Raw genomic sequence first — 27,867 nt, forward strand, 5'->3', positions numbered from 1 at the left:
ACCATCACATCTCACCATCACATCTCACCATCACATCATCTCACCATCACACCATCACATCTCACCATCACATCTCACCATCACATCATCTCACCATCACACCATCACACCATCACATCTCACCATCACATCTCACCATCACATCTCACCATCACATCTCACCATCACATCATCTCACCATCACATCTCACCATCACATCTCACCATCACATCATCTCACCATCACATCTCACCATCACATCTCACCATCACATCTCACCATCACACCATCACATCTCACCATCACATCATCTCACCATCACACCATCATATCTCACCATCACATCATCTCACCATCACATCTCACCATCACATCTCACCATCACATCTCACCATCACACCATCACTTCATCTCACCATCACACCATCTCACCATCACACCATCACTTCATCACACCATCACATCATCTCACCATCACACCATCACATCATCTCACCATCACATCATCACAGCATCACATCACACCATCACATCACAGCATCACATCTCACCATCACAGCATCACACCACACCATCACATCATCACACCATCACATCATCTCACCATCACATCTCACCATCACACCATCACATCACAGCATCACATCTCACCATCACAGCATCACACCACACCATCACATCATCACACCATCACATCACAGCATCACATCTCACCATCACACCATCACTTCATCTCACCATCACACCATCACATCATCTCACCATCACATCTCACCATCACATCATCTCACCATCACACCATCTCACCATCACACCATCACTTCATCTCACCATCACACCATCTCACCATCACACCATCACATCATCTCACCATCACATCTCACCATCACATCATCTCACCATCACACCATCACATCTCACCATCACATCATCTCACCATCACAGCATCACATCTCACCATCACACCATCTCACCATCACACCATCACATCTCACCATCACACCATCATATCTCACCATCACACCATCACACCATCTCACCATCACAGCATCACATCTCACCATCACATCATCTCACCATCACACCATCACATCTCACCATCACATCTCACCATCACATCTCACCATCACACCATCACATCTCACCATCACATCTCACCATCACACCATCACATCTCACCATCACACCATCACATCTCACCATCACACCATCACATTTCACCATCACATCTCACCATCACATCTCACCATCACATCTCACCATCACATCTCACCATCACATCTCACCATCACACCATCACATCATCTCACCATCACACCATCACATCTCACCATCACACCATCACACCATCATATCTCACCATCACATCATCTCACCATCACATCTCACCATCACATCTCACCATCACATCATCTCACCATCACACCATCACATCTCACCATCACATCATCACACCATCATATCTCACCATCACATCTCACCATCACATCTCACCATCACATCTCACCATCACATCTCACCATCACATCTCACCATCACATCTCACCATCACATCTCACCATCACATCTCACCATCACATCTCACCATCACATCTCACCATCACACCATCTCACCATCACACCATCTCACCATCACATCTCACCATCACACCATCACTTCATCTCACCATCACACCATCTCACCATCACACCATCACATCATCTCACCATCACACCATCACATCATCTCACCATCACACCATCACATCACAGCATCACATCTCACCATCACACCATCACTTCATCTCACCATCACACCATCACATCACAGCATCACATCTCACCATCACACCATCACATCACAGCATCACATCTCACCATCACAGCATCACACCACACCATCACATCATCACACCATCACATCACAGCATCACATCTCACCATCACACCATCACTTCATCTCACCATCACACCATCTCACCATCACACCATCACATCATCTCACCATCACATCTCACCATCACATCATCTCACCATCACACCATCTCACCATCACACCATCACATCATCTCACCATCACACCATCACATCTCACCATCACATCACATCATCTCACCATCACATCTCACCATCACACCATCTCACTATCAAACCATCACATCATCTCACCATCACTTCATATCTCATCATCACATCTCACCATCACATCTCACCATCACACCATCATATTTCATCATCACATCTCACCATCACATCATCTCACCATCACACCATCATATCACACCATCACACATCTCACCATCACATCTCACCATCACATCATCTCACCATCACACCATCTCACCATCACAGCATCACATCACACCATCACACCATCACATCACACCATCTCACCATCACACCATCACAGCATCACATCACACCATCACATCTCACCATCACACCATCTCACCATCACATCTCACCATCACACCATCACATCATCTCACCATCACACCATCACACCATCACATCTCACCATCACACCATCACATCTCACCATCACATCATCTCACCATCACATCTCACCATCACATCTCACCATCACACCATCACATCATCTCACCATCACACCATCTCACCATCACACCATCACATCATCTCACCATCACACCATCTCACCATCACACCATCACATCATCTCACCATCACACCATCACATCTCACCATCACATCATCTCACCATCACACCATCTCACTATCAAACCATCACTTCATCTCACCATCACACCATCACATCTCACCATCACATCATCTCACCATCTCACCATCACACCATCTCACCATCACATCATCTCACCATCACACCATCACATCTCACCATCACATCATCTCACCATCACACCATCATCTCACCATCACACCATCTCACCATCACACCATCACATCATCTCACCATCACTTCATATCACCATCACACCATCTCACCATCACAGCATCTCACCATCACACCATCACTTCATCTCACCATCACACCATCACACCATCACATCATCTCACCATCACTTCATCTCACCATCACACCATCTCACCATCACATCATCTCACCATCACATCATCTCACCATCACACCATCACATCATCACATCATCTCACCATCTCACCATCACACCATCACATCATCTCACCATCACACCATCACACCATCACATCATCACATCTCACCATCACATCATCTCACCATCACACCATCACATCTCACCATCACAGCATCACATCACACCATCACATCTCACCATCACACATCTCACCATCACACCATCACATCATCTCACCATCACACCATCTCACCATCACACCATCACTTCATCTCACCATCACACCATCTCACCATCACACCATCACTTCATCTCACCATCACATCATCTCACCATCACTTCATCTCACCATCTCACCATCACATCATCTCACCATCACATCATCTCACCATCTCACCATCACTTCATCTCACCATCACACCATCTCACCATCACACCATCACATCATCTCACCATCACATCATCACAGCATCACATCACACCATCACATCACAGCATCACACCACACCATCACATCATCACACCATCACATCACAGCATCACATCTCACCATCACACCATCACTTCATCTCACCATCACACCATCACATCATCACATCATCTCACCATCACACCATCTCACCATCACAGCATCACATCACACCATCACATCACAGCATCACATCATCACACCATCACAGCATCACACCACACCATCACAGCATCACACCACACCATCTCACCATCACATCATCTCACCATCACATCACATCATCACACCATCACATCATCTCACCATCACATCACATCATCACACCATCACATCATCTCACCATCACATCACATCATCACAGCATCACATCACACCATCACATCATCACATCATCACACCATCACATCACAGCATCACATCATCTCACCATCACAGCATCACACCATCACAGCATCACACCATCACAGCATCACACCATCACACCATCACACCATCACAGCATCACACCATCACACCATCACAGCATCACACCATCACACCATCACAGCATCACATCACATCATCACATCATCACAGCATCACAGCATCACAGCATCACACCATCACACCATCACATCATCTCACCATCTCACCATCACATCACATCATCACAGCATCACATCACACCATCACATCACAGCATCACACCACACCATCACATCATCACACCATCACATCACAGCATCACATCTCACCATCACACCATCACTTCATCTCACCATCACACCATCACATCATCACATCATCTCACCATCACACCATCTCACCATCACAGCATCACATCACACCATCACATCACAGCATCACATCATCACACCATCACAGCATCACACCACACCATCACAGCATCACACCACACCATCTCACCATCACATCATCTCACCATCACATCACATCATCACACCATCACATCATCTCACCATCACACCATCACATCACAGCATCACATCATCTCACCATCACATCATCACACCATCACACCATCACATCATCTCACCATCACACCATCACATCATCTCACCATCACACCATCACATCATCTCACCATCACACCATCACATCACATCATCTCACCATCACACCATCACATCATCTCACCATCACATCATCTCACCATCACACCATCACATCACATCATCTCACCATCACACCATCACATCACATCATCACAGCATCTCACCATCACATCACATCATCTCACCATCACATCTCACCATCACATCACATCATCACATTATCACAGCATCACACCATCACACCATCACACCATCACACCATCTCACCATCACATCACACCATCACACCATCACATCATCTCACCATCACATCACATCATCTCACCATCACATCACATCATCTCACCATCACATCACATCATCTCACCATCACACCATCTCACCATCACATCTCACCATCACAGCATCACATCACATAATCTCACCATCACATCTCACCATCACACCATCACATCACATCATCTCACCATCACAGCATCACACCATCACATCATCTCACCATCACATCTCACCATCACAGCATCACATCACATCATCATGCCATCACATCACAGCATCACATCTCACCATCACATCATCACACCATCACACCATCACACCATCACATCACATCATCTCACCATCACATCATCACACCATCACACCATCACATCACATCATCTCACCATCACATCCCACCATCACACCATCACATCACAGCATCACATCTCACCATCACAGCATCACACCATCACACCATCACATCACATCATCTCACCATCACATCTCACCATCTCACCATCACACCATCACACCATCACATCACAGCATCACACCATCACATCTCACCATCACACCATCGCAGCATCTCACCATCACATCATCTCACCATCACATCATCTCACCATCACATCACACCATCACATCATCTCACCATCACATCATCTCACCATCACATCACATCATCACAGTAAATCAAGTCAAGTCACCTTTATTTATATAGCTCTTTTAACAATATAGATTGTTTCAAATCAGCTTTACAGTGATGAATAGGAAATTAAAGTAAAAGCGATTGTTTTGGCTTTACAGCAGCTCTAGAATAAAGTTATTGTCCAGCTAAAGTTAGTTTTGATTGATTCACTTCCGTCGCAACGATCATTAGCTAATTACTTAGGGGCCGCTAACACGACACCGTTCTAACATAAAACCCCCAATGCAATCCGGCCACCCACTTGCATAAAACCGTGCCTGGTGTCTCGAGAACGCAAACCATTAAATAAGTTCCAATGTACAAGCCTTGAAAAATGTATAATACCGATTTTTTTTTTTTACCGCTTCCGCATAGCCACGTGGACCGGAATTATCCCGACAACGTTTTATCTGTACAGAGGTAAAGGGAAGGGAGGGAGGCCTTCACAGGGGAGAGACTAGTGACACTTCAGGACTGCGTTGTCGTCGTGTCCAGGCGCAGGTCCTTCATCAGATCTGGATACGGCCTGGATCCGGCGGACTGCGGTGAACCTCGGGATAAATAGAGAGACTAATATTAGCATGGACGCCATCCTTCTTATGATGTATCAAGTACATCAGGATTTATGGGAAGTGTTCCCAGTCCCGGCTGTTCTAAACTACGCAGCCTAACATTGAGTTTTAAAAGTCTATAATGTGTTATTTGAATGCTAGGCCGAAGAGATGTTTTTAGTCTAGATTTGAACTGACAGAGTGTGTCTGCTTCCCGGACAATGTTACGGAGATTGTTCCAGAGTGTTGGTGCTAAATAGGAAAAGGATCTACCGCCAGCAGTCGCTGCTGTGTTGTGAACTAGCTGTAGTTTGTTTATTAAGCGTGCAGGGCAACCACCCATCATAGCATTACAATAATCTAGCCAATAATCTAGCTTGATGTCATGAACGCATTAACTAATATTTCTGCATTTTTCATTGAGAGATATGACGTAATTTAGTTATATTTGTGTGTGTGTGTGTGTGGTGAGCGCACTGGCGCTGTTGTACTGTGGCTGCCGTCACATCATCCCAGTGGATGCTCACACTGGTGGTGTTGAAGAGAGATTCCCGGATATGATTATAAAGCGCTTTGGGTGTACAGTAGTATATATGAAAGCGCTATATAAATGCCTCGTTCGTTCGTTCGTTCACTCACACCATCACAGCTTTTTAACACTTTAGTGGTCCAAAATCTTGCTGCATCAAATATAATTTTGTTATCGGCCATTGTTATTTTGCTTTGAGTGTCGACAGTGTCACGGCCGGCTCTGAGCCGCAGCAAATGAGGGAGACAACGAGAACAAAAGAGAATCAAAACGTTTTTATTAACAAAAATAACAACTACAACTCATAACTAACTAAAAAAAAAAACATCACTACGGGGAAACACTTCGTTCGAAACATCAACGTAAATATCTAAGCTACGTAATTAACACAAACACAAAATACACGCTCCAAAATACAAGCCTGCAAACATAAATTCACAAACTAAACTAATACATGAAGCAAACGAATGATTACCTAAATAAAGCAGCTACCCAAAATAATAGAAGACAAAAGGGTAACTGAAGAGAGTGAGGTCAGAGGACCATTACCTTTTATAATTCTCTGCAGGTGTTTCACATTCTGATGACCTCAAAGTCCCCCCCACAACCCGCTTTAGTATTACGGGCCTAGAGGCGCGTCACAACAGACCAGTGACTAGTTAACTGGTTAAATGAGCAATGTGTGTTTCTCCTTTAGTCATAGTGGCCGAGATTTAGAGCAAGCGAAAACCATCAAGCTCACAAGTCTTCGCCATATTTGTTGTTTTATTTTGGGGAAATCTAATGGTTGACTATAAATTAAATCACTGAAATAATCATTTGAATTATTTTACATATTAAATGAATAATTATACCTAATTTATGTTGATTCAATATCGTGTGTTTATATACGTGTTCATATTTTTATTATTAAACCACAACCCTAATTTATTTATGCATTTACTTTTTTAAATAACATTTTGAATACCCCTTTCTCCATTATTTTATTAACTAGTTTATTTACTTGTTCATTTTGTAGATACCGGCATCGTTTTCATGACACATTTGTCTTGTTTATTTCTTAAATAGTTATTCATTATTTATTCTGTGTTAACAGAATGACATGTTTTAAAGTTTATATTGCTTTCAAATGATTTTGAAGATTGGAATGTGGAAAATAAAATTTCTATAAGCAAGCATATGATCTACACTTATCTATTATACCAGCAACACAAACAGATTTCCACATCCACAGATCCAAATCTTGTCTTGCTTCTCGGGCTTCTCCTGGGGTTGGTGGCACTGCTTTTCGTGATGGGAGTTTCTCTGTGCACCGTATTCAAGGTGGAGCTGGCCTTGTGGGTCCGGACTGTGTTTCCATTCCTCTACAAAACCACAGGTACTCATGTAAACAGGAAATATACTTTTGCACGTTAGCAGTTACTTGGAAATAATGCAGTTACATTAACTAGAGTTCACACCTTCCCCAATCCAAGCATTACAGGACATGCTGAAAGTGTGTTTCTGATGTGGTTTCTTCTAGATGGTGATGGTAAGCAGTATGATGCCTACATTGCCTATCCGAGAGTCCTTGATGGCTCGAGTGAAAAGGCTGAGGTGTTTGCGATGAGCACTTTGCCGCAGGTCTTGGAGGGCCGGTACGGTTATAAGCTTTTCATCCTGGGCCGGGACGGTCTACCTGGAGAAGGTAAAGAGTTTGAAACCAAAGCACTGTAATATAATAATAATAATAATAATAATCAAGCAAAATAATCTAATAATTAATAAGGTTGGTGCATGTTATTTCATTATTTGTGGTGAAAAGCTGTCTAATAAGTCATACATTTTAGGTAGGGATGCAATGATATGAAAACTTTGGCCGATACCGATAAATATGATTATTTTAAAGCCAATAACCGATATATTGGCTGATAAATTTAAATCCAAATCTTATATTATCTTTGAGAGCCTGATTACAAAAACACAAGTCTCACCATTAAAAGCCACGTTCAAAACACACAATTATAATGATGTTCTCTTTTTTATTTTATGTAGCCTAAATGACAGACTTGCGCTGCACATGTTGCACTTTACTGTATTTTCCTTTTATGAAGTGATGTCAATCATATTTCAAGGAATTTAAAACCATCATGTTGAAGAGTGCGCATCCGAAGTGTCTCAGCTGAAGGAAATAATCCATTATTTATCGGCTTTCATATATCGGCCAATAAATCGGGCCGATAACATTAAAAATGAAGATTTTTCGGCCGATATATCGTGCGTCCCTAATGTTAGGTTTAATCCAGATGTTCTGCCTGGCTGATTCTCGTCCTCATGTTTCCAGCGGTGGTGGATGTTGTAGAGGAGGCTCTGACCCGCTGTCGGCGGCTTCTTCTCCTCTACACCTCGACGTCGCTCTGCAGTCCCGAGGCGCTGGAGTGGGCCGAGCAGCAGACGGGCCTGTACCGAGGGCTCGTGGAGAACACCGTGAGCATCGTGCTCCTGGAGCTGGAGGAGATCCGCGAGCCTGACCGCCTGCCTCACTCCGTGAGACTCCTCAAGGAGAAACAGGGAGCGTTACAAGCCTGGAAGAGAAGGAAGAGGTGGATGTGCTGCGACTGGAAGATGGAGGAGCGCTTGACCTCTCTCGACCCCTCGGCACGCTTCTGGAGGGAGGTGCGCTACCATATGCCTGTCAGAGGAAAAGCCAAAAACAGGAATTGGTTTAGTTTCTAGCTTGAAGTGATGCAATCAGCAATCTGGAGGTTTTTGCACCAGCCTTTGTTCCCCAGTTTTGTTTTTTTGTTTTTTTAGTAGAAATATAAACCGATAAGCCAAACATGTCAGCTCCCACATGAATCTCAATATTGCAGTCTTTTCTCTTTATTTTTGGAGACAAACCACTCATCCCTTGATGCATTTTGAATATATATGTGTATCTTTGTTTTATAGAGGCAATTTATTTTTCGATTTTTACTTCTGGAGCCCAATTATTCCTCTGATTACAACCTAAAAATATCAACCACAGAACTCTTGACGGGAAGACCCAGAGATCTGTCCTAAAGTCTGTTGCGCACTGAACCTGAAACCAGACCACAGTGTTTTCAGGTTTACTTGAGAGCTGAAAGTGAACTAAGAAGAAGAGAACTTGAGCTCTTGCACACCATTCTGTGGACACAAACTAAAAAGCTGTAAATAATACTGTACTGTATGTCAGATGTGAAATATACAACAACAAAAAATACAGTATATAATATGTATAAGAAAATGTATAAGAAAATATGTATATAAAAACCAAAAGATGTTATGATTTTTTTTTTTTTGCTCTTTACATACTGTGCTCTTGTGTTTATAATGCAACATTGGATTCACACACAATCTGTTGTGCAGTGATATATTTCATGCTTAATGTGTTTTATTTTACTTTTATGATTTTTTACTCCAAATATAAAAAAATTATTTGTATAGCACTTTTCACAATACACACGTTTCAAAGCAGCTTTACAGAAAATAGTCCATATTACAATTAGAGTGATCTGTTATGTATTTCAGAAATGTGCATATACAAAATCACAGTTATCTAAACATGTATTAATTTAAACAATGAGCTCATTGAAGTAAAGAATACTTGTTTGTAAACAATTGATTATAACACTTAGAAAAATTTAGCAATATGAAGAGACAGAGATTTTTTTTAAGTGCCCCTATGATGCCTTCTGAGATATCATCTTTTATATAGTGAGAAATAAAGCGGTTTATGGATGTAAAATATCTGCAAAGATCAACAGATAACTGGAGTAATTGAGGACTTAAGATAGCCGGCGTGTGCTTGTGTAGTCCACAGGACCGTAGGGTGTCCCGTTTGTAATGTTAGTGTGATAGTCGCCCTCGATGTGCTCTTCTTCTGAGCCGTGAGCTCCACAGCGACCCGACAGGCATTACGTCTCAGAGTGTGGAGATCACGAGGGCTTATGGTCCGTTTAGGACAGAGCCATTCCCTCCCGAAACACACAAGCGATTATGAACTCCATAATTCCAGACTCAGTTCCTGCTGAACTTGTGCAGGTTTGTAACTCATTTGCATAATGCCTTCATTGGCCTTAATGCTGCCCGCGAACAATGACACCATTGTAACTGTTCGTCATCAAATGCATAATGAAGGACACAGATGGACCCTGGGTTAGGGTTTGACCTGCCCTATCCCAGAATTCATATATGACAGTCTGCGTCTCTAACATATTTACACTGTCCACTGCGTTTCTAACATATTTCCACTGTCCACTGCGTTTCTTACATATTTACACTGTCCACTGCGTTTCTAACATATTTACACTGTCCACTGCGTTTCTAACATATTTACACTGTCCACTGCGTTTCTAACGTATTTACACTGTCCACTGCGTTTCTTACATATTTCCACTGTCCACTGCGTTTCTAACATATTTACACTGTCCACTGCGTTTCTAACATATTTACACTGTCCACTGCGTTTCTAACATATTTACACTGTCCACTGCGTTTCTAACGTATTTACACTGTCCACTGCGTTTCTTACATATTTCCACTGTCCACTGCGTTTCTAACGTATTTACACTGTCCACTGCGTTTCTAACATATTTACACTGTCCACTGCGTTTCTTACATATTTACACTGTCCACTGCGTTTCTAACATATTTACACTGTCCACTGCGTTTCTATCATATTTACACTGTCCACTGCGTTTCTAACATATTTACACTGTCCACTGCGTTTCTATCATATTTACACTGTCCACTACGTTTCTAACATATTTACACTGTCCACTGCGTTTCTTACATATTTACACTGCGTTTCTAACATATTTACACTGTCCACTGGGTTTCTTACATATTTCCACTGTCCACTGCGTTTCTAACATATTTACACTGTCCACTGCGTTTCTTACATATTTACACTGTCCACTGCGTTTCTTACATATTTACACTGTCCACTGCGTTTCTAACATATTTACACTGTCCACTGCGTTTCTAACATATTTACACTGTCCACTGCGTTTCTAACATATTTACACTGTCCACTGCGTTTCTATCATATTTACACTGTCCACTGCGTTTCTAACATATTTACACTGTCCACTGCGTTTCTATCATATTTACACTGTCCACTGCGTTTCTAACATATTTACACTGTCCACTGCATTTCTTACATATTTACACTGTCCACTGCGTTTCTTACATATTTACACTGTCCACTGCGTTTCTTACATATTTACACTGTCCACTGCGTTTCTTACATATTTACACTGTCCACTGCGTTTCTAACATATTTACACTGTCCACTGCGTTTCTTACATATTTACACTGTCCACTGCGTTTCTTACATATTTACACTGTCCACTGCGTTTCTTAAATATTTACACTGTCCACTGCGTTTCTTACATATTTACACTGTCCACTGCGTTTCTTACATATTTACACTGCGTTTCTAACATATTTACACTGTCCACTGGGTTTCTTACATATTTACACTGTCCACTGGGTTTCTTACATATTTACACTGTCCACTGCGTTTCTAACATATTTACACTGCGTTTCTAACATATTTACACTGTCCACTGCGTTTCTTACATATTTACACTGCGTTTCTAACATATTTACACTGTCCACTGGGTTTCTTACATATTTACACTGTCCACTGGGTTTCTTACATATTTACACTGTCCACCGCGTTTCTTACATATTTACACTGTCCACTGCGTTTCTTACATATTTACACTGTCCACCGCGTTTCTTACATATTTACACTGTCCACTGGGTTTCTTACATATTTACACTGTCCACCGCGTTTCTTACATATTTACACTGTCCACTGGGTTTCTTACATATTTACACTGTCCACTGCGTTTCTTACATATTTACACTGTCCACCGCGTTTCTTACATATTTACACTGTCCACTGCGTTTCTTACATATTTACACTGCGTTTCTAACATATTTACACTGTCCACTGGGTTTCTTAAATATTTACACTGTCCACTGGGTTTCTTACATATTTACACTGTCCACTGCGTTTCTTACATATTTACACTGTCCACTGCGTTTCTTACATATTTACACTGTCCACTGCGTTTCTTACATATTTACACTGTCCACTGCGTTTCTAACATATTTACACTGTCCACTGCGTTTCTAACATATTTACACTGTCCACTGCGTTTCTTACATATTTACACTGTCCACTGCGTTTCTAACATATTTACACTGTCCACTGCGTTTCTTACATATTTACACTGTCCACTGCGTTTCTAACATATTTACACTGTCCACTGCGTTTCTTACATATTTACACTGTCCACTGCGTTTCTTACATATTTACACTGTCCACTGCGTTTCTTACATATTTACACTGTCCACTGCGTTTCTAACATATTTACACTGTCCACTGCGTTTCTAACATATTTACACTGTCCACCGCGTTTCTTACATATTTACACTGTCCACTGCGTTTCTTACATATTTACACTGTACACTGCGTTTCTTACATATTTACACTGTCCACTGCGTTTCTTACATATTTACACTGTCCACTGCGTTTCTAACATATTTACACTGTCCACCGCGTTTCTTACATATTTACACTGTCCACTGCGTTTCTAACATATTTACACTGTCCACTGCGTTTCTAACATATTTACACTGTCCACTGCGTCTCTAACATATTTACACTGTCCACTGCGTTTCTAACATATTTACACTGTCCACTGCGTTTCTAACATATTTACACTGTCCACTGCGTTTCTAACATATTTACACTGTCCACTGCGTTTCTAACATATTTACACTGTCCACTGCGTTTCTAACATATTTACACTGTCCACTGCGTTTCTTACATATTTACACTGTCCACTGCGTTTCTAACATATTTACACTGTCCACTGCGTTTCTAACATATTTACACTGTCCACTGCGTTTCTAACATATTTACACTGTCCACTGCGTTTCTAACATATTTACACTGTCCACTGCGTTTCTTACATATTTACACTGTCCACTGCGTTTCTTACATATTTACACTCTCCACTGCGTTTCTAACATATTTACACTGTCCACTGCGTCTCTAACATATTTACACTGTCCACTGCGTTTCTAACATATTTACACTGTCCACTGCGTTTCTTACATATTTACACTGTCCACTGCGTTTCTAACATATTTACACTGTCCACCGCGTTTCTTACATATTTATACTGTCCACTGCGTTTCTAACATATTTACACTGTCCACTGCGTTTCTAACATATTTACACTGTCCACCGCGTTTCTTACATATTTACACTGTCCACTGCGTTTCTTACATATTTACACTGTCCACTGCGTTTCTTACATATTTACACTGTCCACTGCATTTCTTACATATTTACACTGTCCACTGCGTTTCTTACATATTTACACTGTCCACTGCGTTTCTAACATTATTTATACTTTCCACTGCGTCTCTAACATATTTCCACTGCGTCTCTAACATATTTACATTGTCCACCGCGTTTCTAGCATATTTCAACTGTCCACTGTGTTTCTAACAAATAAAAATTTTATATAAAACAGATGAGCAAATGATAAAGCTTGGGTTGCTGAATATTCGATATCTTACTTCAAAAGCGCTAATAGTTAATGATATGATTACAGATTATAACCTAGATGTGCTGTGTTTGACAGAAACCTGGCTAAAACTAAACGATTTCATTGCTTTAAATGAGTCAACCCCACAAGATTACGGTTATAAACATGAACCTCGTCTGACACGCAAAGGAGGTGTTGCTGTAATTTATAGTAATATTTTCAAAACCACTAAGAAATCTAGTTTTAAATATAATTCTTTTGAAGTGTTGGTGTTTAATGTAAAAATATATAGTGTAAACAATAAATAACTTTAGAAAATTCTGCTGGCTACTGTATACAGGCCACCAGGGCACCATACAGACTTTATCAAAGAATTTGCGGACTTTATATTAGAATTAGTATTGGCTGCAGATAAAGTACTAATTGTTGGTGATTTTAATATACACATAGATAATAAAAAAGATGCATTGGGATTGGCATTTAAAGATATTGTAAACTCAATTGGAGTTAGACAACACGTGTCAGGACCGACTCATTGCCGTAATCATACTCTAGATCTAATACTATCACATGGAATAGATGTTGATGCCGTTGAAATACTGCAGCAGAGCGATGACATCTCAGATCATTATCTAGTCTTGTGTAAATTACATTTAGCCAAGGCTGCAAAGCCGACTCCGTGTTATAAATATGTTAGACCGATCACTTCTGCCACTAAAGATAGCTTTATCAATAATCTTCCTAATCAGTTTCATCATCTCAGCATCCCGGATAGCTTAGAAGAACTTGATATTGCAACGGAAACTTTTAACTCTCTCTTTTCCAGCACTTTAGACACAGTTGCTCCGCTGCGCTTAAAGGAGATCAGCCGGAACTGGGAACACTTCCCTTAAATCCTGATGTACTCGTTACATCATAAGAAGAATGGCATCTACGCTAATTTTAGTGTCTTTGTTTATCCCGAGGTTTTCCTTCAGGCCGTATCCAGATCTGAGGAAGGACCTTCGCCTGGACCCCATGACAACGCAGTGCTGAAGTGCCAACTAGCCTCTCCCTATGGAGGATCCCTGTACCACTCTACAGATAAAAAATTGTGGAAATCTACCCCGTAGTGATAAAATAAAATTCTGTATCAAATTTATAGGCAGGACAAGTAGTTTAAGGATTGGTTTGTAGGAATTACAAACATGCGCACATATATTCAAATGCGCATAACTATAGAATTAATTCTTGAAGCGTACATTAGCGCCATTTGTAAGTCAGTGTGATAGCGTCTATTATCCAACACGACAGACTATGCTTAGAGACAGCTAGCCCTTTTGAGCGGCCACCAAAACACACAAAGAGCTGTTCCGATCGTCTGAATGGCGCGGAACGTTCCAGATAAGTTCTGAGTGCTCTGACAGGACAGAGCAGACTCACATCACTCGCCATCTGGCGAGGGTAGAGCCGTTAAGGAGATAATCTGCGACCCCCGTCCAGCAGCTCTTGTAGGAAGGCGAGCACCGATGGTACCTCGCATGACTGTGGGTCTAGCTCCCATCCTGCGCACCAGCTAGAAAATGTAGCCCATATCTGGGCATATAGATGCCTGGTAGATGGCACTCTGGCCTCAGTTAAGGTTTTCAACACCCTGTTGGAAAGGTCCCCTGATATTTGTTCAGAGGCCATGCGTGTAGGGCCCACAAATCGGGATGAAGGTTCCAAATCGAGCCGTTCGCCTGAGAGAGGAGATCCCTCCTCAGCGGAATCGGCCGGGGGGCAGAGGTCGCCATCTGAATCAGCTCGGGAAACCATGACTGATTTCTCTAGAGCGGAGCTATGAAAAGCACCATGCTCTGGTGTTCCCTGATTCGCTCGATGGCCTGTGGTATCATTGACACAGGTGGAAAGGCATAGAGCGGGTGTTTTGGCCAGACGTGGGCGAATGCATCTTTGCTCTTCATGAAGTACACTAGGCACTGAGCGTTGTCTTCCGAGGCGAAGAGGTCGCTCCACAGCTGCTGAACCGTTTGCGGGTGAAGAGACCACTCCCCTGGGAGTACTGTATAGCATGTCCACGCCCTGGTTCAGGATGCCTGGTACGTGAGCTGCCCTGAGCGAGCGCAGGTTGCGCTGAGCCCAAAGGATGATGCTCTCCGCCAGCGCGTGCAGGTTTCTGGACCTGACCCCGCCCTAGCGATTCAAGTACGACACCACGGCTCTGTTGTCCGTTCGGACTGACACGTGATTGTTCCGTAAGTATGAGAGAAAGGCTTCCAGCGCTAGAGTGACTGCCTTCATCTCCAAACAGTTTATTTGAAGACTCTTTTCCGAGTCTGACCAAAGACAGGATGCTGGCCTGCCCTCGAAGAGAGCTCCTCAACCCAGGTTGAGATGGTCTGTCTGACTGATACGAGACCCAGACTCACGCCAGACCGAAACCATTCGGTCCTTTTCCAGGGAGCTAGAGCTCTGACACAGCTGAGGCTCGTTCTGATCCGTAAATGGCCAGATCGCCATGCATGAGATCGCTAACCCTGTGGCTTTACAAGCCAGTGTTGCAGTGGGCGCATGTGTAGCAAACCCAGCTGCAGGGCCGGGGATGCAGAGGCCATCATGCCCAGCATCCTCTGGAACCTTTTGAGAGGTGTCAACGTGCCCATGCTGAAAGAGGTGGCCAGGCGTTGTATAGAGTGAGCGCGCGCTGACGTCAGGTGTGCTTTCATGTCCAAAGAGTCCAACATTATGCCCAGGAAGGAAATTCTCTGTCTGGGCGATAGTTCGCTCTTGGCAGCGTTGAACCTGAGGCCAAAGAGTCCAGGTAACTGAGGAGCCAGGATCTGTGAGTTAATAATAATTCTTTAACTCAATAAATAAAATAATTGCGCTATGACAAGCCAATCGTCGAGGTAATTCAACACTTGCACGCCCTGTTGTCTCAAAGGGGTAAGTGCTGCATCCATACACTTTGTAAATGTACGAGGTGCCAGTGACAGGCCAAACGGGAGTACTGTGTACTGGTAAGCCTGTCCCTCGAAGGCAAATCTCAGGAATGGCCTGTGATGGGGCGATATCTGGATGTGAAAATAAGCATCCTTCAGATCCACTGAGAAAAAACAATCTCCCAGGCGAATTTGCGCGAGAATCTGTTTGGTCGTCAGCATTCTGAATGGCGACTCGTTCCGTTTTCTGAGATCTAGAATGGGTCTGAGATCGCCGTCCTTCTTGGGGACGAGGAAGTAACGGCTGTAAAAGCCTGACTCACTCTGCGAGATGTGAACCGGCTGAATCGCTCCCTTTTCTAACAGTTTCAACACTTCTGTGTGGAGAATGTGGGCCACGCCCTCTCTCACTGTTGTCTCGACCTTGGCAAATTGAAGCGAATAGCCTTGTTCTACTGTCCCACTATGAAATGCCTGGGATGGCTCGCCATGCACTGGCGTGCAGAATCAGGGGTTGAATGATTGTTCGGCGGGAGCCAGCCTGATGTGGAAGCTTGCTCTGTCTACTGTATCGTGAAACCCATCTGCTGCAAGCGGTGCGCTGCACAGCACGCGCTCCCTTTGCGGAATGTGAGAAATCTGACCCGGGGCTGATATCATATGTAGGGGTGCGTGTGACTACGCTGGCACTGAGCCTACATTCTTGTTTTCTATCAAACCTGACGGGAAATGCTGTGATAGCGTATTGACAGCACTTATTAGTGAGAGCACAGCGCGCGCCTCACTCGTGCAACACTTAGAGCTCGGTGCTGTATGGGCTAATAGCTTACCCCGTTGACTGCGCTTATGTGGGCATGTGTGGTGTTTGTAGCTGGCACATGAACCTCTGCTGTATGTACAGCGTGAGCTAGTGATTTGGGACAGAAGTACTAATGTGTAGACGTGCAGACTCTATGGTGGGCACTATATCTACATTTTTCATGCTTGATTTGCTTACAGTGGAAACAGTGTTTGTGAGTGAGGACGTGCGCTTTATGGTGGGCACGTGACCTAGACATGACACGGGCAGAAAATAGCTCTTTTCTGGATTTATTTGGGTCGCCGTGAAAACGGCGTTTGGTTGCAGATGAGCGTGTGTTATAACAGGCACATTTTCCGCAAAAGTCGCTCTTCCGGCCGCCAGCGAGAGGGGGACTGGACTGGAGAGAGCTTCGCCCTTTTCGGGGAGATTAACCCGACCGCGGCAGGGTTTGGACTCACCCTTTTCGTCCTGGTTAGGATGGCTTGTGAGGCTCGGGGTTCGACGTAGACTTAGGTCGAGGGCCCCCCTTCTCTGGAAATGGCTGCCGTGAGCGGTGGCGGACCTCAGCCACGGGATGGGGCTTAGCAGTCGACTGCGCTGATTTCACGCGCTGGGAAGACGGCACTCTTCTCCTGGCGCTCAAAGTTGAGCTGGAGCATTTCAGGAGATAATGGCACATGGCCTGTGATGCCTGCTGAGCCTGAGAGTTAACCTTATCCGCGTCTTTCATCTCCGTCAGCACAATCCAAAGGTGTCGCTCGAGTACCGTGAGGTTAGCCATAGCCTGAGCCATTGACTTCGTAGCTCTGAGCGCCTCGGGTTCAGGACCAGTCTCGTCCAGTGAGCGGAGAAGCTTCGCTTGGAAGACTGCCATGGAGTGCAGCGCTGAAGCGGCCTGACCCGCAGCGGCGCAAGCGCGGCCGGCGAGAGCCGATGTAGCCCGACAAGGCTTTAGCGGGTGTGTAACTTTAGTCCTCCAGCTCGAAGCAGTGGGGGGGCACAGATGGGCGGCCACAGCTTCTTCGAGGGGAGGGAAGGCCTCGTATCCTTTTTCCCTAGCACCGTCGACACTGGAGAGCACTGAAGAGAATGAAGTGCGGATACGTGCAGAGTGAGGTGCTTTCCAGGACTTAGTTAACTCTTCGTGCACCTCCGGGAAAAAGGGCGCGGGCCGCTGTGCAGGGGCCTGTCCACGTCCCTCGAGAAACCACTCGTCCAGCCTGTTGTGCGTTGGTTGGTCGGGCTAGGACCACTCGAACCCGAGGTCTTGCACGGCCTTAGTGAGCACGTGGATTAACTCGTCGTCGACACTTGTCCTCGTGCTATCCTGTGTAGACGGGGCGGAACCGGCCCACTCCTCACTGTCCGAAGCGGCAATAGAAAGGCTGTCGTCTTTGTCGTCCTCCTCTTCCACGTCCGAAACTCCAAAGGAGAGAAGACCCGCCGCGCACGAGGAGGGGCGTTGGTCTGCCTGTGTAAACAGGACGTTTCTTCTTACGCGGCTCGAGCAAGAGAGGCGGAAGAGCAGGCTTGTCGTCGAAGGCCGCTAACCTCTGATGTAGCGAGGTTAGGTCCAGGAACTTACACTTAGGGCAGCCACCCTTGGTCAACGCGGCCTCCGCATGATCGCGACCCAGGCAGGAGGAATACAGGATGTGAGGATCCGACAAGCGGGCCTCTACACGAGGCACAGGTCGGGCGAGGCATTTGTATCAACGCCTCGAATTTGCCTCGAGTCTTTTAGATAGAAAAAATAAGCGTGAACGCGGCGGCGAACATGCTTATTGTGCGTTTAGAAAGGATATTAGCACGCCGGATGGCGCAGCAAGAGAGGGGGCTGAAGGCGGCGGGGCTGGCGTCCTCAGAACTGCACGGCAGCGGCTCATCTTGCTGATGGTGCTTTTCAACGGTGGCGAAGCTTTCTTGTTCCGGAGTCCAGCGAAGAGAAGTGAAGTCCTCGCTGAAAGGAATTTGATCTGATTTCCTATGGCGAGTCATGGGCTAATATAGCCGTAAGCCACGCCCATGTTGGCGGGTTATGGTGTGTGTGTGTGTGTGTGTGTGTGTGTGTGTGTGTGTGTGTGTGTGTGTGTGTGTGTGTGTGTGTGTGTGTGTGTGTGTGTGTGTGTGTGTGTGTGTGTGTGTGTGGGGACTACTGAAGCGTTGGGAAGCGTTTCTCTCCGCGATCGTGTTAAACCGCATGTTCAACAGAAACAGTGTTTCGTGGTCTCTCTCTCTCTCTCTCTCTCTCTCTCTCTCTCTCTGTGGAGGAGATTCCGAGAAGCGCGATGTTTCTGAGCTATTACTGTCTGATCCGCTGCTCGAGGTAAGACTCACTAACCCCTCACTCTCAGTAAGTAAACTGTATGTCTTTACTTTTGTGTTTCTGTGTTATTATAGTCTCGACTTTCAACTTTGTCCCACACACGCATGTTTCTTCGGGGAAATCCCTCATGCTTCGCCGAGAATCATCCCTGACACACGAACATCTCACGGAAAACCCGAGACTGAGCATCGGTTTGAAGTTTTAATTCCTATTGATCGTTTATGGTAGATTTATAACCGAAAATAGTTCAACTTGCACAGAGAATATCGCGTGCCAACTGATATGCAGGGCTTTTTTATGTTTCTCAGGAGAAAACGGGAAATATGACAGCTAGCCTACATGCTTTGTAATTAAGTTTCGTATCGGGTGAAGTTTCTGTCAGTCTTTTAAAGTCTATAATGAATATTGTGTTTGTCTCTGTTTTCTGTTGTCAATCCAGGCGCTACTGTTAGAACCGGTCCAACCACCTTAAAAGCCACGAAAACCCGAGATGAGCTTTTCCACAGTTTATTTTCAATGGATTTTACTATCCACCCTTTGGGTTGCAGGTAAGGTAGCTGTTTTCATTTAATTAAATGGTTCGATGTATGATAATGTTGCTCCATGAGGAAAGTTTAGACTTTAAGTTCGAGATTGTTTCTGTCGCGTTCGCTGTTGTTCAAACAACGGGAAAGAATGAATAATATGTATGCATTGATAATTAAGCTATGGCATAATTTACCATAGTTTGTGATGATGTTGAAGTTTCAGTTCTAGGCGTTAACTATGTATAATTTGCCACAATTCATACGTTCAGTCTTTTACATTCTGACATTAAAACGCGTTCTGTGTTCTCCTCAGTTAGACTAAACTTTTTTAAAAAACCTCAACTGAAATCAGGTCAGTAGGCTATTGCCCCTTTTACTTTCTGTTCTTATATGTCTCAGAAGCAAAGTTCAGACATCGCTAATAGTCGCTCAAGAATAAGCAGTTTTTGCTCGAGCATAATCAGTGCACGTAAACACGCGCTATACAATATATATATAATGTATATAAAAAAACGTGTTATGTGCAATGTACATTTTTTTTTATTAAAAATATAAATAAATAAAGCATAGATATACATACAAAATCAGATAGCCTACTTTGACTTGTTGTATTCAGTGTAGAACTTTCTTCTTAATTGTTGTTAAATGCGTTATTTTGTTGGCAACTATAAGGGACAATCTTGGTTCTTTATCAGAAGTAAAAGAGATAGAATAAAAAAATGGGTACACATGAACACATGAACAATTATTTAAAATAATAATAATTATACAACAGTTCAACAATGCGCAATGATTTATTTTTAAACAGTGGTGCTTAAAAATTAGAACCATGTTGTTGTTTTTTAATAAAATTATTATTTTTTATTATTTTTATTATTTTATTATTTCATAGAATTAGTATTAGTATGGGCTTCTAGTGGCTTCATACAGAACAACACTTTCACACAGAACAACACTGTTTAACACAGAACAACACAGTTTCATACAGAACAACACTGTTTCACACAGAACATCACTGTTTCATACAGAACAACACTGTTTCACACAGAACAACACTGTTTAACACAGAACATCACTGTTTAACACAGAACAACACTGTTTCACACAGAACAACACTGTTTCACACAGAACAACACTGTTTCACACAGAACAACACTGTTTCATACAGAACAACACTGTTTCACACAGAACAACACTGTTTCACACAGAACAACACTGTTTCATACAGAACAACACTTTCACACAGAACAACACTGTTTCACACAGAACAACACTGTTTCATACAGAACAACACTGTTTCACACAGAACAACACTGTTTCACACAGAACATCACTGTTTCATACAGAACAACACTGTTTCACACAGAACAACACTGTTTCACACAGAACAACACTGTTTCATACAGAACAACACTTTCACACAGAACAACACTGTTTCACACAGAACAACACTGTTTCATACAGAACAACACTGTTTCACACAGAACAACACTGTTTCACACAGAACATCACTGTTTCATACAGAACAACACTGTTTCACACAGAACAACACTGTTTCATACAGAACAACACTGTTTCACACAGAACAACACTGTTTCACACAGAACAACACTGTTTCATACAGAACAACACTTTCACACAGAACAACACTGTTTCACACAGAACAACACTGTTTCACACAGAACAACACTGTTTCATACAGAACAACACTTTCACACAGAACAACACTGTTTCACACAGAACATCACTGTTTCACACAGAACAACACTGTTTCACACAGAACAACACTGTTTCACACAGAACATCACTGTTTCACACAGAACAACACTGTTTCACACAGAACAACACTGTTTCACACAGAACAACACTGTTTCACACAGAACAACACTGTTTCTCACAGAACTACACTGTTTCACACAGAACAACACTGTTTCACACAGAACAACACTGTTTCATACAGAACATCACTGTTTCACACAGAACAACACTGTTTCACACAGAACATCACTGTTTCATACAGAACAACACTGTTTCACACAGAACATCACTGTTTCACACAGAACAACACTGTTTCACACAGAACATCACTGTTTCACACAGAACAACACTGTTTCACACAGAACAACACTGTTTCACACAGAACATCACTGTTTCACACAGAACAACACTGTTTCACACAGAACAACACTGTTTCACACAGAACAACACTGTTTCACACAGAACAACACTGTTTCACACAGAACAACACTGTTTCACACAGAACAACACTGTTTCACACAGAACAACACTGTTTCACACAGAACAACACTGTTTCACACAGAACATCACTGTTTCACACAGAACAACACTGTTTCACACAGAACAACACTGTTTCACACAGAACATCACTGTTTCACACAGAACAACACTGTTTCACACAGAACATCACTGTTTCACAGAGAACAACAATGTTTCACACAGAACAACACCGTTTCACACAGAACAACACTGTTTCACACAGAACAACACTGTTTCACACAGAACATCACTGTTTCACACAGAACAACACTGTTTCATACAGAACATCACTGTTTCACACAGAACAACACTGTTTCACACAGAACAACACTGTTTCACACAGAACATCACTTTCACACAGAACAACACTTTTTCACACAGAACAACACTGTTTCACACAGAACATCACTGTTTCACACAGAACAACACTGTTTCACACAGAACAACACTGTTTCACACAGAACAACACTGTTTCACACAGAACAACACTGTTTCACACAGAACAACACTGTTTCACACAGAACATCACTGTTTCACACAGAACAACACTGTTTCACACAGAACAACACTGTTTCACACAGAACATCACTGTTTCACACAGAACAACACTGTTTCACACAGAACATCACTGTTTCACACAGAACAACACTGTTTCATACAGAACAACACTGTTTCACACAGAACATCACTGTTTCACACAGAACAACACTGTTTCACACAGAACAACACTGTTTCATACAGAACATCACTGTTTCACACAGAACATCACTGTTTCACACAGAACAACACTGTTTCACACAGAACAACACTGTTTCACACAGAACATCACTGTTTCACACAGAACATCACTGTTTCACACAGAACATCACTGTTTCACACAGAACATCACTGTTTCACACAGAACATCACTGTTTCACACAGAACATCACTGTTTCACACAGAACATCACTGTTTCACACAGAACATCACTGTTTCACACAGAACAACACTGTTTCACACAGAACAACACTGTTTCACACAGAACAACACTGTTTCACACAGAACATCACTGTTTCACACAGAACATCACTGTTTCACACAGAACAACACTGTTTCACACAGAACAACACTGTTTCATACAGAACATCACTGTTTCACACAGAACAACACTGTTTCACACAGAACATCACTGTTTCACACAGAACAACACTGTTTCACACAGAACAACACTGTTTCACACAGAACAACACTGTTTCACACAGAACATCACTGTTTCACACAGAACATCACTGTTTCACACAGAACATCACTGTTTCACACAGAACATCACTGTTTCACACAGAACATCACTGTTTCACACAGAACATCACTGTTTCACACAGAACAACACCGTTTCACACAGAACAACACTGTTTCACACAGGACATCACTGTTTCACACAGAACAACACCGTTTCACACAGAACAACACTGTTTCACACAGAACATCACTGTTTCACACAGAACATCACTGTTTCACACAGAACATCACTGTTTCACACAGAACAACACCGTTTCACACAGAACATCACTGTTTCACACAGAACAACACTGTTTCACACAGAGCATCACTGTTTCACACAGAACAACACTGTTTCACACAGAACATCACTGTTTCACACAGAACAACACTGTTTCACACAGAACAACACTGTTTCACACAGAACAACACTGTTTCACACAGAACATCACTGTTTCATACAGAACATCACTGTTTCACACAGAACATCACTGTTTCACACAGAACATCACTGTTTCACACAGAACAACACCGTTTCACACAGAACAACACTGTTTCACACAGAACAACACTGTTTCACACAGAACAACACTGTTTCACACAGAACAACACTGTTTCACACAGAACATCACTGTTTCATACAGAACATCACTGTTTCACACAGAACAACACTGTTTCACACAGAACAACACTGTTTCACACAGAACAACACTGTTTCACACAGAACATCACTGTTTCACACAGAACATCACTGTTTCACACAGAACATCACTGTTTCACACAGAACAACACTGTTTCACACAGAACATCACTGTTTCACACAGAACATCACTGTTTCACACAGAACAACACCGTTTCACACAGAACAACACTGTTTCACACAGAACAACACTGTTTCACACAGAACAACACTGTTTCACACAGAACAACACTGTTTCACACAGAACATCACTGTTTCACACAGAACATCACTGTTTCACACAGAACATCACTGTTTCACACAGAACATCACTGTTTCACACAGAACATCACTGTTTCACACAGAACATCATTGTTTCACACAGAACATCACTGTTTCACACAGAACAACACCGTTTCACACAGAACAACACTGTTTCACACAGGACATCACTGTTTCACACAGAACAACACCGTTTCACACAGAACAACACTGTTTCACACAGAACATCACTGTTTCACACAGAACATCACTGTTTCACACAGAACAACACCGTTTCACACAGAACATCACTGTTTCACACAGAACAACACTGTTTCACACAGAGCATCACTGTTTCACACAGAACAACACTGTTTCACACAGAACATCACTGTTTCACACAGAACAACACTGTTTCACACAGAACAACACTGTTTCACACAGAACAACACTGTTTCACACAGAACATCACTGTTTCATACAGAACATCACTGTTTCACACAGAACATCACTGTTTCACACAGAACATCACTGTTTCACACAGAACAACACCGTTTCACACAGAACAACACTGTTTCACACAGAACAACACTGTTTCACACAGAACAACACTGTTTCACACAGAACAACACTGTTTCACACAGAACAACACTGTTTCACACAGAACATCACTGTTTCATACAGAACATCACTGTTTCACACAGAACAACACTGTTTCACACAGAACAACACTGTTTCACACAGAACAACACTGTTTCACACAGAACATCACTGTTTCACACAGAACAACACCGTTTCATACAGAACATCACTGTTTCACACAGAACAACACCGTTTCATACAGAACATCACTGTTTCACACAGAACAACACTGTTTCACACAGAACATCACTGTTTCACACAGAACAACACTGTTTCACACAGAACATCACTGTTTCACACAGAACATCACTGTTTCACACAGAACATCACTGTTTCACACAGAACAACACTGTTTCACACAGAACATCACTGTTTCACACAGAACATCACTGTTTCACACAGAACAACACTGTTTCACACAGAACATCACTGTTTCACACAGAACATCACTGTTTCACACAGAACATCACTGTTTCACACAGAACAACACAGTTTCATACAGAACAACACCGTTTCATACAGAACAACACCGTTTCATACAGAACAACACCGTTTCATACAGAACATCACTGTATCACACAGAACAACACTGTATCACACAGAACAACACTGTTTCACACAGAACATCACTGTTTCACACAGAACATCACTGTTTCACACAGAACAACACTGTTTCACACAGAACATCACTGTTTCACACAGAACATCACTGTTTCACACAGAACATCACTGTTTCACACAGAACAACACAGTTTCATACAGAACAACACCGTTTCATACAGAACAACACCGTTTCATACAGAACATCACTGTATCACACAGAACAACACTGTATCACACAGAACAACACTGTTTCATACAGAAAATCACTGTTTCATAACGTTAACGTTGATTATCCATGCATGCAGAGACCAGCACTCTGGGTTACATACGTAACCGAGACTTTCTTCGACTAATGGTGTGCTAACCATAAGGGCAAAAAATAATTAAGGGTTAAATGACATGGAATTACTAGTACTCCTGTCATTTGAAAACTGTTCTCTACACTTGTATTTAAACAATAATTAGTCACTATCTGACAAATTTCTTTTCATGTTTTCTTCTTGAAGAAATGAAGGAGCACATGACGCATCGCAGATCAGCGAACTTCGTTGCTGGTCTTGTATTTAATCTTCAGTGCAATAGAAACAGTCAGAATGGGAGTGTGAGCTGGAGTCGTGTTCCCAGTCAGAGCTTGGGAAATATCACTGGAATAACCATTAAGGACAACATGCTGTGGTTCCTTCCAGCAGAGCTCGTCCACAGCGGAGAGTACTCATGTTTCAGCAGGTATTGCTTCAGTTCACTGCGTTTATATTGAGTTGGGTTTGACACGTGAATACTGAAGCCCACTTGTTTATCCACAAACCATGTTGTTTTTTCCTGCTAAGGTCCATTTAAAATGTTAGTAAAGTTGAAAATGCTCTTTTGGTCATTCAAAATGGAACTGAGTTATTTTGACACTCTCTTGGCATTAACAATTCTTTTTTTAAATGAAAATGAAATGGGCGAATGATCAGGGTTCTTTATCAAATATCCAACTCTTCTTTCTAACGTAGTGAAGGATTCATCAGAAGAATCTTACACTAGAACCGCCACGGGGTAAAATTTATTCATGGCTGTTTTTCGAACGTACATAACAGCTTTTCACTAAAATCTCCCTGTCAATGACTTTACTAAAATTGGGTTATTTACAATTCCCCTCAAACAGCAACATAGTGTCCGCCCAGATCCGGGCCACATCCGTTACATGTGGATTCAACGCATACCAGATGTGGGTTGGATCAGGGTCGACACTATGTTGCTGTCTGGGCCTGTTGTTAAATTTTTTTTTTTGATAAAACCAGATTAAAATATACCTTAAACCGCCAGCAGGTCAAATGAACCTATATAATGCCTTTATTTTTTCACGCTGTGTTTGGGCAACGTGTAGGGTTACTGTAAACAGTCACACAACACACGTT

General features: G+C 42.7%; 2 protein-coding genes across 4 annotated transcripts in view; both read left to right on the forward strand.

Annotated features, from left to right (window-relative positions):
- LOC307002363 (interleukin-1 receptor type 1) overlaps positions 1–10,339 on the forward strand; it is a 48,521-nt gene extending 38,182 nt beyond the window's left edge. The window contains exons 9-11 of the mRNA XM_079619935.1: positions 7,827–7,970; positions 8,115–8,279; positions 8,916–10,339. Coding sequence (XP_079476061.1) covers positions 7,827–7,970; positions 8,115–8,279; positions 8,916–9,307 — 701 coding nt within the window. The 3' untranslated portion in view covers positions 9,308–10,339. The remainder of the gene's footprint in view (positions 1–7,826; positions 7,971–8,114; positions 8,280–8,915) is intronic.
- A 9,575-nt stretch (positions 10,340–19,914) lies between these two features.
- Positions 19,915–27,867, forward strand: part of il1rl2 (interleukin 1 receptor-like 2) — a 32,245-nt gene continuing 24,292 nt past the window's right edge. The window contains exons 1-4 of one of the 3 annotated variants that reach the window (XM_079619937.1): positions 19,965–20,221; positions 20,296–20,412; positions 20,661–20,769; positions 26,974–27,193. In XM_079619937.1, coding sequence (XP_079476063.1) covers positions 20,712–20,769; positions 26,974–27,193 — 278 coding nt within the window. In that variant the 5' untranslated portion in view covers positions 19,965–20,221; positions 20,296–20,412; positions 20,661–20,711. The other 2 variants (XM_079619936.1, XM_079619938.1) reach the window with 2 other exon arrangements.

Source organism: Phoxinus phoxinus (assembly GCF_949152265.1).
Source record: "Phoxinus phoxinus genome assembly, chromosome: 7".
Taxonomy (NCBI): Eukaryota; Metazoa; Chordata; class Actinopteri; order Cypriniformes; family Leuciscidae; genus Phoxinus; species Phoxinus phoxinus.